The sequence below is a fragment of the Sinocyclocheilus grahami genome, unplaced genomic scaffold (genome assembly GCF_001515645.1).
Source record: "Sinocyclocheilus grahami isolate Dianchi unplaced genomic scaffold, SAMN03320097.WGS_v1.1 scaffold342.1, whole genome shotgun sequence".
Lineage (NCBI taxonomy): Eukaryota > Metazoa > Chordata > Actinopteri > Cypriniformes > Cyprinidae > Sinocyclocheilus > Sinocyclocheilus grahami.
In genome coordinates, this window is record NW_015505521.1 from 576,974 (window position 1) to 589,369 (window position 12,396).

A 12,396-nucleotide genomic window follows, 5' to 3' on the forward strand; every position below is an offset into this window, starting at 1 on the left:
AACATCATCGACAGCTTTTCTTCAGGGGTTTTACTACAAAGCACTTTCTCCACATATGCAGCTTTACACAGAGTAACTACATTTAATTTTTTTTAATTTTCAGATTTATTGAGTTTTGCAGCTGCAAACTAATTATTTTCTTGAACAGACATCAGACACCTTGGGTAATGGCATCCCTTATTAGAAGTAGAGTTCTCCAGGCCTGATTGCCAGTCAGCAGCTTTTCTCTGTAATGCTGAATATTTCAGCTGCGAATCGTATAGCGTGGCCCTCTGGAGGCCAGTAATAAGAGCAGCGGTAGCAAAACCAAGAGCACTAGCTCAGCACGTAACTGACAGAAACGTTCAAAATTACTTTGAAAAATGGTACGTTATTCTCGAATCAATCACTGGCTCAGAAAATGAGCCACTGGGCAGCAGTGATTAGACCCTTCATTTAAGTCGACGCAAAAAAACGCCCTATTCACTTTCTTCGTACATGTTCCTGGGCTTACTGTGCACGATTTATCAATGCAGGTTATTCGAAAAAATTCTAAAATTTAATAACTTTATTTAATAACTTTACATGCCAAGTAAAATAGATTACAAAGATCCTACTATGACCCTACTATGAACTTTTCTCCATCATTTAAAGGGGTCATATGATGCGATTTCAATTTTTCCTTTCTCTTTGGAGTGCTACAAGCTCTTGGTGCATAAAGAAGATCTGTAAAGTTGCAAAGACTAAAGTCTCAAATCCAAAGAGATATTCTTTATAAAAGTTAAGAGTCAACCACGCCTACCTAAAACGGCTCGTTCTAACACGCCCCCACATATCTACATCACGATGTGGGAAGATTTGCATAACGCCGCCCAAATGTTCACGCAAAGAAAGAAGGCGTAACTTTTATTCTCACTGTAGTGTTGTTGCTGCCGCCATGTCGTGAAGGCGCTGTGTGTTTCGTTGTGAAAGCGAAACTACTTTGTTTGGTCTTCCAAAAGAGGACGATATCTGCTTCGTCATGCCTAGCGCTGATCCGTGCTGGTCGCTGAGGAAATACATCAACTTCGCGCTGTGGGTCGCCGGACCGGCTTTCACCGTGGACGAAGCGGAGTCCAGCCTCCGCTCACTCGAGCCCGCCGTGTGTGACGCTGTGTTTCGTTGTGAAAGCGAAACTACTTTGTTTGGCCTTCCAAAAGAAGACACGACTAGAAATCAGTGGTTAAGTTGTATTTACAACACTGTTCCAGAACACTTCAAACCAAATATTCAGATGTGAATATATGGGTTTTAATGTTTTTGTCTCATCGCGCCGGGACAAGGCATCACAGTATGGTAAGGGGCGTAACATTTCCGTCACACGCTTGAGGTATTCGGCCAATCACAACGCACTGGATAGCTGGCCAATCAGAGCACACCTCGGTTTTCAGAACGATGAGCTTTGTAAAAATCGATGCGTTTCAGAAAGGCGGGGCATAGAGGAGAAACAATAATGTACAGTATGTGGAAAATAATGTGTTTTTTAACCTTAAACCGCATAAACACATTTCATTACACCAAATACACAAAATAATGTTCTTTTTAGCAACATTATATGACCCCTTTAATACATATTTGGTTCATTTTACACCACAGCTGCAATTTAGACCATGGAATATAAGTTTACCCCTCTTAGAAAGAGAAATCTGAGACTAAATGCTTCCTGTATCAAGTTAAATGTTGGGAGGGCATGAAATTGAGGTTCAGGTGAGGTTAGACCAATGTTGACATGCTCTTTGATTAATACATGAAATATATGAAAAGTCTCATTCCCGATACTGAAAATTAAATAATATATACCAGCATAGATTGGAATTTCTGGACTTATCAGCAGTTCCCATTTTCCGTAACACACTAGGCAGACTCCCGAGCTCAGACAACTTGATTTATTCTGAAGATACACCTCCATGTATGTGGCAGTAAAAGAAATTGAATCATTATGCTAGACCTTGATTCGGCTGATATGAAATGAAATAAAACCTGCTCATGCTTGCCAAAAATCTTGATTTGGAGTCAGCTAAAAGGGGGTTGGATGTAAATGTTCAAAAAGAATAGAGCTTGTTTGCGTCAAACGCTTTCTGTGCATCAAATCAATAGTGAATAAATATTGGCGTTGGATTTTTCATTTGGCTTCATCCTTCACCTCCAGGCCATTTTGAAAGATGCATTTGTGTCTTTTCCCAAGGCTAGCTCAACAGTGAACACGACCGATTCTGTATATTTGACATGCATTTATAGCCCATCCTCTCTTGTGGCAGGGTCAACTTTGCAATCATACATAAATATGTACTGATGACATCTTTAAACAAATACTATTGATTAACTATCATTTAAAATGGAATACATTAACAGATTTTTGGAAAAGTTTGAAGAGAAGAGAATGGTTATGAAAATAAACATATACTAGAAACTATATTTCCTGTCATTACCACTACCACTAAAACAATGTGTGTGTATTGTACCAATATCTTGACTTCATTTTGTTGTTGTTTTATTTTTGCGCATAAACCGTCACCTGAGAGCTAGGCAATAAAGTACAAACTTTGTGCTTAATTAAAATGGGACTGAAAGCACAATGGAGATCTCCTCCACTCCTTGCTTACACCAGACCTGTGTATGAACGCTGCAATTAATGAATCCCTCGCATGAGGATGAATGGATATTAACAGCAGAGAAAAGCCTCACCTCCTGACAGCATCTCGTTTCTGCTCATCGATGCTGTCCCACCATTTTGAAAAATACGAGATCTCAGACCAGATAATTTTTCGCCGACTGTCTTCGTGTAATTTCACCACCATGTTGTTGAGAATGTGTTGCGTCTGGTCTCGATAGTAGTCATCGAATGTCTTCAGCCAGCCTGAACAGAACAACACACAAACGTGTCACAGAGGTTGCTGAGATCATGTCACAAACCTACTACAAACTTCGGCTTGAAGTTTTAAATGGTTTTACCTCAAAAATGAAAATTCTGTCATAATTTATTCACTCTCATTTTATTCCAAACCATTCATTCTTCTGTGGGACACAAAAGGATATGGTTTAACAGAATGCCCAAGCTATTTAAAGGGGGTCACCGTTTACTTTCAATGTACCAAAAAGAGCAGCTTGGATATTCTGCTAAATATATCATTTTATGTTAAATGCAAGAAATTAGTAGTGTATTACGCCTTTAAAGGGGTATCAGAATTATGGTATCAGAATATTTTTGGACATGTTATACAAATGGGATCAAAATGATTCAACCCCCCAGAGACAATAACAATTTACAAATGTCAGCTTTTCTGAAGATCTGAAGACTTTTTATAGCATCTATAACAGTTTAATGGCATACTGTCAATATATAATGTAATATTTTTGAGTTATATGATCTTTAAGGTTTGGTACAAAATTGTGTTAAAACACAATTAAGCCTTTTGGAAACTCTACAACAAAACTTAACACTGCAACAAATACAAAAGTTCAGCCCATGTATGCGCTAAAATTGAATAGACAAAAATGGCCAAGTGACAAGAGCTCTCACAAAAGCTATAGAGAAGATTTTTTATTATTACGTTAAAACGTCTATGGCTACAAAAAGACTTTCCAAGAACTAAAAGTTCCTAGAGACACAGCTGGCAGCCTTATTCCTTGGCTTAAAATGTGCTGTACCAGAAAACCTTAGAGGGCATTAAAGACAAAGCACAATATCATAAAATGTTTGATGAGAGCAACCCCCAACCCCTTATTGCCAAAGACTTGCAAGATGACCTGATGAAAAGAGGAAAAAACATTTCAATACAGAGTATAAGAAAAAGAACCCGATACAAGCATGGTCTTCATGTCAGGACACCTTACTGAACACCAACCAAGATAAATGGTTCAAATAAATTTGGAGAGACCTGTGGAGTTCTGGAAGAATGTTTTATGGAGTGATGTGTCCAAACGTTTTGGACCCATGGATCAGTGGTATGTCTGGTGCAAAAAAGTTTTTGTTTTTTTTCCATGTTTGACCATAAGGTTGGATAAGTCTTGTTATGGGGGTGTTTCGCTACTGCAGGAAGTGGAAATCTTGATTGTATGAATGACATCAAGGATTCTTTTAAATATCAGGCTAGGAAAACTATGTTTTAAGGAACAATTTTCACTATTAACTAGTTGCTTATTACTTACTAACTTATTGGCTGTTTATTAGTACTTATAAAGCACATATTAATGCCTTATTCTGCATGACCATATTCTAGATCACTTAACCTGACCCAATACCTAAACTTAACAACTACCTTACTATTAATAAGCAGCAAATTAGAAGTTTATTGAGGGAAAACTAACCTAAAGTGTTACCATCAGGCCATTTTGGCAAAGATAGTAATGCCTTTGATGCATAGACTGAAGCTAATGATCATTGGACTTTCTAGCAGTGCAACCATCCAAAAGTATACATCCATGCTTGGTTTAGGGATCGGTCGTAGAATGTTTTTGAGCAGCCTGTTCAGTCTTCAGATTTAAATCTCATTAAAAATATGTGTAAGCATTTAGAGCAGTGGCGAAGCATTGGCCCACCCACGTTCAACTGTGGCCCACCCAATGAGAAGTTGGTAATTTTCCAAATGGATGTAATTAATTAAACGATAATAATAATAAACGTCACTCTAACTGTCACTCTAACTCTATATATTTTGTTAAAAAAATATTAAACGCGAGTTGTCATGGTCAATTATAGGCAGTTTCTTATTTTTCCCTCTTCCTATAGGTCTAAACCATACGCTTCTCAAAATGATGATTCATCTTCTGTTAGTCCCACCCACAATGCTATGTTTACGACGTAAGGACATAGTAGTAAAATGTGCGCGTTTGTGGAGTTGAATTTGAAAATAGTGAAACAAATATCAAACAGTCAATTCTTTAAAAAGTTTTGGATATCCCAGTTGAAACTAAGACTTTGCAATGAATCCGGACCGTCGACAAATGAAACCAGACCACCTGCGGGTGATGTATGTATATATATATATATATATATATCAAAAACTTCTGAGCCAAGCTTGTTTTGTAAGCATCATATTAACATACGTAGGTACAGTGTTTGATTCACTAAATAGATGCATCCATGCATAACTACAATACATTTGTTACAATATTTATAAATCTTTTTTAACATTAGTTAATAAAAATACAACTGTTCATTATTGTTATGTTAGCTCAAGTATGAATGTTAACAGATACAACTTTTAATTTTAATCATTAGTAAATGTTGAAATTAACATAAATGTTAATCAGTGCTTTAGAAGTATTGTGTATTGAACCTTTGTGCTGTATTTTCTGTTGCCAATTTGACATGCAGTTTTCATACGCTACATGTTGCCCACCCACTTAAACATTTCTGGCCTCGCCCCTGATTTATAGACAACATTTATTGGCGGTAATAAAGAACAAGGATTCTCTACAAAATGTAACTTTTGGGGGTTGGATAAATCTGTACATGAATGAGAGCCAATTTGTTTACTGATGCCTTGGTTAAATTGTTTTCATCAAATGTTGTTCACGGCAACAGAATGTCTTGCAGATCAACGGGGGTTGAATAATTTTGATTGCAACTTTAATTTATTCTTTGAGGTAACATAAAAATGAATATATGAATATGGTACTCATTCATTGATATATCTCATGGTGTAACCAAACATTACTGTTCAAAACTTTGTTTATGTTTACTAAGGTTTCATTTATTTAATCAAATATATTCTAAAAAGCAGTAACACTAGCCAATTTGTTTACTGATGCCTTGGTTTAATTGTTTTCATCAAATGTTGTTCACGGCAACAGAATGTCTTGCAGTCTTGCAATAATTTTGATTGCAACTGTAATTTATTCTTTGAGGTAACATAAAAATGAATATATGAATATGGTACTCATTCATTGATATATCTCATGGTGTAACCAAACATTACTGTTCAAAACTTTGTTTATGTTTACCAAGGTTTCATTTATTTAATCAAATATATTCTAAAAAGCAGTAACACTGTGAAATATTATTAAATTGTTTTCATCAAATGTTGTTCACGGCAACAGAATGTCTTGCAGATCAACGGGGGTTGAATAATTTTGATTGCAACTTTAATTTATTCTTTGAGGTAACATAAAAATGAATATATGAATATGGTACTCATTCATTGATATATCTCATGGTGTAACCAAACATTACTGTTCAAAACTTTGTTTATGTTTACTAAGGTTTCATTTATTTAATCAAATATATTCTAAAAAGCAGTAACACTGTGAAATATTATTATAATATTGTTTTAATTTATTCTAAAGTGTAATGTATTCCTGTGATGTAAAGCTGAATTTTCAGCAGTCATTACTCAAGTCTTCAGTGTCACACTATCCTTCAGAAATCATTCTAATATGCTGATTTGGTGTATAAGAAATATTTCTTAGTTGTGCTGCTGTATATTTTTGTGGAAACGTAATACAGTTTTTAAACAGAAAGATCAAAAGAACAACTTTTTTTGCACAAAAACTCATCTCTCCCCATCTGAACATGGTAAATTGAAAGATAAAAAAATGCAGGCATAGACAATAAAAGGTCATATACAATAAAAGGGGTGTCTCCATATTAAGACATAATTCTCTTAATTTTGAACTGTGGAAAGAGCTATCAGTAAAAGGCGGCAATATATTTTGGTTCAGGGGTTAAATCATCATCTCTAAATTCGTTTTTTTTAAATACAAACTTTGATCTTAAAGGGGTCATATGATGCGATTTCAAGTTTTCCTTTCTCTTTGGAGTGTTACAAGCTGATTGTGCATAGATAAGATCCCTGAAGTTGCAAAGACTAAAGTCTCAAAACCAAAGAGAATGTGGAAACGTAATACAGTTTTTAAACAGAAAGATCAAAAGAACAACTTTTTTTTGCACAAAAACTCATCTCTCCCCATCTGAACATGGTAAATTGAAAGTAGGGATGCACCGATATGAACATTTTGGCCGATACCGATAGAGTCAAAAGGAATAATAATATGTGGAGACTTCATTATTGTCCTTAAACAACTATTAGATTCATCCAATAGTAAAATAATTAAGCCAAAACTATGAAAAAGGTTTAGACATAGAAGGCAAAAAACTTCATTTTAAAAATCTTGAAGACAATCAGCAACAGCATCTAACAGAACAACATACAATTAGTCAGGATGCTCAGATTCTGAAGCAAATTAAAGATATTAAAAATAAGATGGATGGGATATATGAGGAGGAGAAGATTAAAGAGGCATTTGAATTGTATTATAAATCTCTACATTCTCAACAGACACAGGTGAATTGTGCATCCATTAAAACCTTTTTTAGATTCTCTTGACATTCCTTCTATTGGACAGAAACAAAATAATCTCTTAAAATAAATGACACAAGAAGAATTTAATAGAGCTTTAAATAATCTGAAGAATAGCAAACACCTCCTCACCCCTTCTTATCACATCATTTAGTTGAACTCTAAAAGAGGCAGTTATTTCTTCTCTTGGAGAGAAACAATCATCTCAGTTATACCTAAAAAGGAGAGTGTAGTTCATTTAGACCCATATCAGTTTTGAATGTAGACTACAAATTGTTTGCCTCTATTTTAGCAAAAAGACATTTCTACAGATTTAATAGAGTTCGAATAGAATTTATTAGAGGATGACAGACTCAGGATAATATTAGACAAATGCTTCACTTAATTCAATAAACTAAAAATTATCACAACAAAGCAACTTCAGTAAGTCTGGATACAGAAAAGTAATTTGATTGTGTGAATATTATTTCAGAAGCTTTTGGTCTCTGTATTTTAATGCAGAGGCTACAATTAAAATAAATGTTTGCCTTACAAAAAATATACAATTAGAAAGGAAAACACGACAGGGGTGTCATCTCTCATCCCTATTGTTTGCAATTTATATTGAACCTCTTGCCCAGGCAATCAGAGAAGACATGATTAATAAGGCACAACATAAACTTGCATACGCTGATGATTTATATTCTCAGGATATAAATTAAACATACAGAGAACTAAAATGTTGTAATTTGGTTTCAACCCAACAAAAGAACTTAAGCATAAGAATTAATGGGAAACGAAATTCACTTAAATATCTGGGAGTACGGCTACAACAAGATCTACCAAATTTGTTTCAAAAGAACTATAATATAATCAGTCACAAAAAAATTAAAGATCTTAAACACTGGTCCTCCCGGATTGGATTTTAGCTCACAAATTGAAAGCATAAATGCTCTTTCGAGATTGTAATGTCTTTTACAATCATTCCCCATGGACATGAATGGGATAAACACATTTCTAGATTCATCTGGAAAGGAGGAAAGCCAAGAATTTGACTTCTTATCACCTTAAGCCACTAACTCAACGTACTTTGAAAATGTGGCTTACAGCGGTAAACAAACTTCATTTGGAGACGCAAATTCAGATTTTGAATTAGTGGCACACATTCCAAATAATGAGGTTATTTAGGAATTTCCTCCATTTGCTCAATTATTAAGAATGGCGATATTGAAAGCTTCCAAACTTCCAAAGACAAGTGTGGCCTTGTAAACCAAGATCTATTTAAATACTTGAAAGAGATAAATGACAGTGCTCAGATTAATCAAATCACACAGATTATTATACAGGGACAAAAGACAGTTACAAATAGGGCAGCATCCGATTATATAAAAGGGTAAATAATTCTAGGAGACATTAAGCAAGCATAATATATTAGATCAAAATGAGAAAAAGTAAGGCTGCGACCCGGAAATGGTACAAAGAGGATACATCTACGAGAGAAGAGTGGTTTCAAATAGTAACAGATGTCAAAGAAATGGAAAGACTCACATATATACTCTGACTGCACAAACAAATCTTTGAGAACAAATGGAGAAAGCCTTCTCCTCTGTTGAACAGATGAATGTATTTGAAGGCTTACATGAGTGTATAATGATGTATGTACAGTACAGTTAAACCGACTGATCTAGTACACAAAATGTATGGCCACTTTTATTGTTATTTTTGTTACGTTTTTCTTTTTCTACAAGTTTCTCTTCTCTTTCTCTACCAAAAAAACCCAATAAATATTCATTTTTTAAAAAGTGTGCAAATCAAAGTAACCTAGCATTACCACAAGATACAATTCCAGTACCATAGTACCGCCTTTTAGTAGGAAGAATGTGGCATGTCTGGTTTTCCAGGAAGCAGAAAGAACTGTGTTATGCTTTAACTATCTGCATACATGACCATAAGGGGTTTACATTCATCAAACACACCAGTTCTTCACCTGTGATGATTGGTATAGTATCTCACCTCTGGTGTAAATATAAAATTACACTCTGTACACATGATATACAACATATAGTATAACTAACTGCACCTTTTTACAGAAGTATTAGCTGGTGTCACCTCATCGTTTCTCAATTTTAGAAGCTCGGGTTGACTTGCAATACAAGTTTCAAGTTTCAAATGAGCCTGACAAATATTTAAAAGTGAAGAGTGTAATTTATGTGCCACAATTAGTACCAAAGGAAATTGAAAACAAAAAGAGGTTTTGCAAACACTCCCACAGTCTTCTACTATACACACATAAGCAGTCAACAATCTTACACCCTGCAAACAGACACTCCCACTTTCTTAATAATTACAGATATTTGAATCCCACACGAAATGCTCATGAACATGAAACGACAGTCACCTTATATTAATAATTGCAACTCAAACACTGAGAAAACTAAGCCTAATAACTATAAAAATTTAATGACAGCTGTCTAAACACATTAAACTGGTACGGGAGAATTCTATCATCAAAAAAATGATAACTGTGACACCATAAGCAATAGACCATAACTCACAGTTGCTACATACCCTGTACTATAAAACAACACATAATGACATTTAACAGAAAAAAATAACAACCTTCCAAGAACCAGTTTTCCGACTAGAAGTCATTGGTGGTTTATCCTGAGGGGACTAACTTGCTGCTCGCTAACTAAACACTAATAAACACAGTACATTACGTTATATGATAAATGTGAATTGAAAGTTAATTTTGAATTAAATCTAGGTCTGTTCATGCACACTTTTCGTTTACCTTTCTAAATCAACATTCAGACAAAAACGGCAATGAAAAAAAGTAAAAAGAGAGAGAAATGTTGACACAAAACAGGACAGATCAGGTTACCGCACACACCAATGATGAAGTCGAACAACAAACGGCTTGAGCTAGCGAGTCGATTTACCTGTGTGTATGTGTGAACAGTGTGTGTTAATTCACCTGGTAATGTTTGCTTAAAGGGGTAACATGATATGATATGATTTCAAGTTTTCCTTTCTCTTTGGAGTGTTACAAGCTCTTGGTGCATAAAGAAAATCTGTAAAGTTGCAAAGACTAAAGTCTCAAATCCAAAGAGATATTCTTCATAAAAGTTAAGAGCCCACCCCGCCTACCTAAAACGGCTCGTTCTAACACGCCCCCACATGTCTATGTCACTATGTGGCAATATTAGCATAATGCCACCCAAATGTGCACGCAAAGAAAGAAGGTGTGGTTGCAGTAACCGCAGTTAGTGTTGTATCTTTAAACTTGGTTGTCATGGTGACCATCTCACAATAAGCACAAGGATACCAGAAAGGGACCTGATGTAACTATGACCCCGTTTACACCTGGTATTAATATCTGTCTCAGGTGATATGATCACAAGCGGTCAAACAGGGTCTAAAATGTCATGAAACCAGAGACCCTTCACTCAAAATCTGATCCAAGTGGTCAAAAGAGATTTGAGAGACTACCAGGTGTCAATAGCAATCTGTCTTGTTGTGATCAGATCACCTGAGACGAATCTTAATTCCAAGTGTAAATCAAAGACAAAGCATAAATATCATTAGAATTTACGCTCTTGTAATTAAAAAGATGTTAATCACAGACTAAAAGAATTAACAGAATATATAGATATAAAATCAAGATCCTACAATTACAAGCAAGAGAAAATCAGGTAATACTTGTACTAATAAACCAATTTTAAAGACTGAGAAAGAACATTATTATTATTATTATTATTGATTGTATTTAAATTATAAAATATTTAACACACACACACACACACACACATATGTATATCAAATATTGACAGGGCAGGTACTGTATAAATCTGGATCATTGGGCTGACTGGGCAAGCAAAAGAAATATCATTGTTGAGCCCTGACAATAATCAATTTGTCCACCTAATATTAACATTTCTTTTTTTGTACCTGTACTCCATCTGCTGCCTTGGAGTACGTCTGTGCTGCAAACTGGCAGTCCTCTGAGTGGATGGGGAGCAGCGCAGGAGCAGGGGGCAGCAATTCCACGTTCCCCTGACTCATGTTCCCTTCAGGAAACATTTTCCCATCTTTCACAGTTTCCCTCAGGTTAATTACAGAGTCCCTGATGTTGGCAATGATCTCATTGTTCTCTGCAAGTAGTCTTTCTAAGTGGTCTATTTTGTCCTGCAGAATACCAAGCTGGCCCTGTAGACGAGAGAAAAACAGTGAGTAACACTTTTAACACTGCCTCGGACAAGATCACGCAGCACAAAATTCCGACAATGACATAACTGAATGCATTACTACATAACTAAGCGTAATTGAACATAGTGCATCTCAGACCTTTTTACATAACTTTAAAGTAATTTAATGCAGCATCTGGCCAGCAACTTTTCAAGATCAGGCACACGTCTGTGAAAAAGGGAGAGACTAAAATGCACAACATTTGATTCGAATTCTCCCACTTTTCACCGTGGCTCTCAAATGTCATTCAAACGAGCACTGAAACCATATTTTTCATGTGTTTTATATACTGTACCCACTTAAATTAATTAAACTCTGACATAGTTTGAGATAAAGCTATCAAACCAACTGTAAAATATTAAGAATATTATTCCCTATAATGCACAAGGCTTGTTTTTTTCAGATTATGCCTTTACTGTTTTTATATACAGTACTGAATCCATATTTGTCATGTTTTATATACTGTACCCACTTAAATTAATTAAACTCTCACACAGTTTGAGATAAAGCTATCAAACAAACTGTATAATATTCAGAATATTATTCCCTATAATGCACAAGGCTTGTTTTTTTCAGATTATGCCTTTACTGTTTTTATATACAGTACTGAATCCATATTTTTATATGTTTTATATACTGTACCCACTTAAATTAATTAAACTCTGACACAGTTTGAGATAAAGCTATCAAACCAACTGTAAAATATTAAGAATATTATTTCCTATAATGCACAAGGCTTGTTTTGTTTTCAGATTATGCCTTTACTGTTTTTATATACAGTACTGAATCCATATTTTTATATGTTTTATATACTGTACCCACTTAAATTAATTAAACTCTGACACAGTTT

General features: G+C 35.0%; 1 protein-coding gene across 1 annotated transcript in view; it reads right to left on the reverse strand.

Moving 5' to 3' along the window:
• Nucleotides 1–12,396, reverse strand: part of LOC107603169 (alpha-mannosidase 2-like) — a 67,626-nt gene that overhangs the window by 41,085 nt on the left and 14,145 nt on the right. Inside the window, exons 2-4 of the mRNA XM_016295884.1 lie at nt 11,250–11,507; nt 3,747–3,765; nt 2,704–2,875 (exon numbers count right to left, since the gene is read on the reverse strand). Of these exons, the coding sequence (XP_016151370.1) occupies nt 2,704–2,875; nt 3,747–3,765; nt 11,250–11,507 (449 nt within the window). The remainder of the gene's footprint in view (nt 1–2,703; nt 2,876–3,746; nt 3,766–11,249; nt 11,508–12,396) is intronic.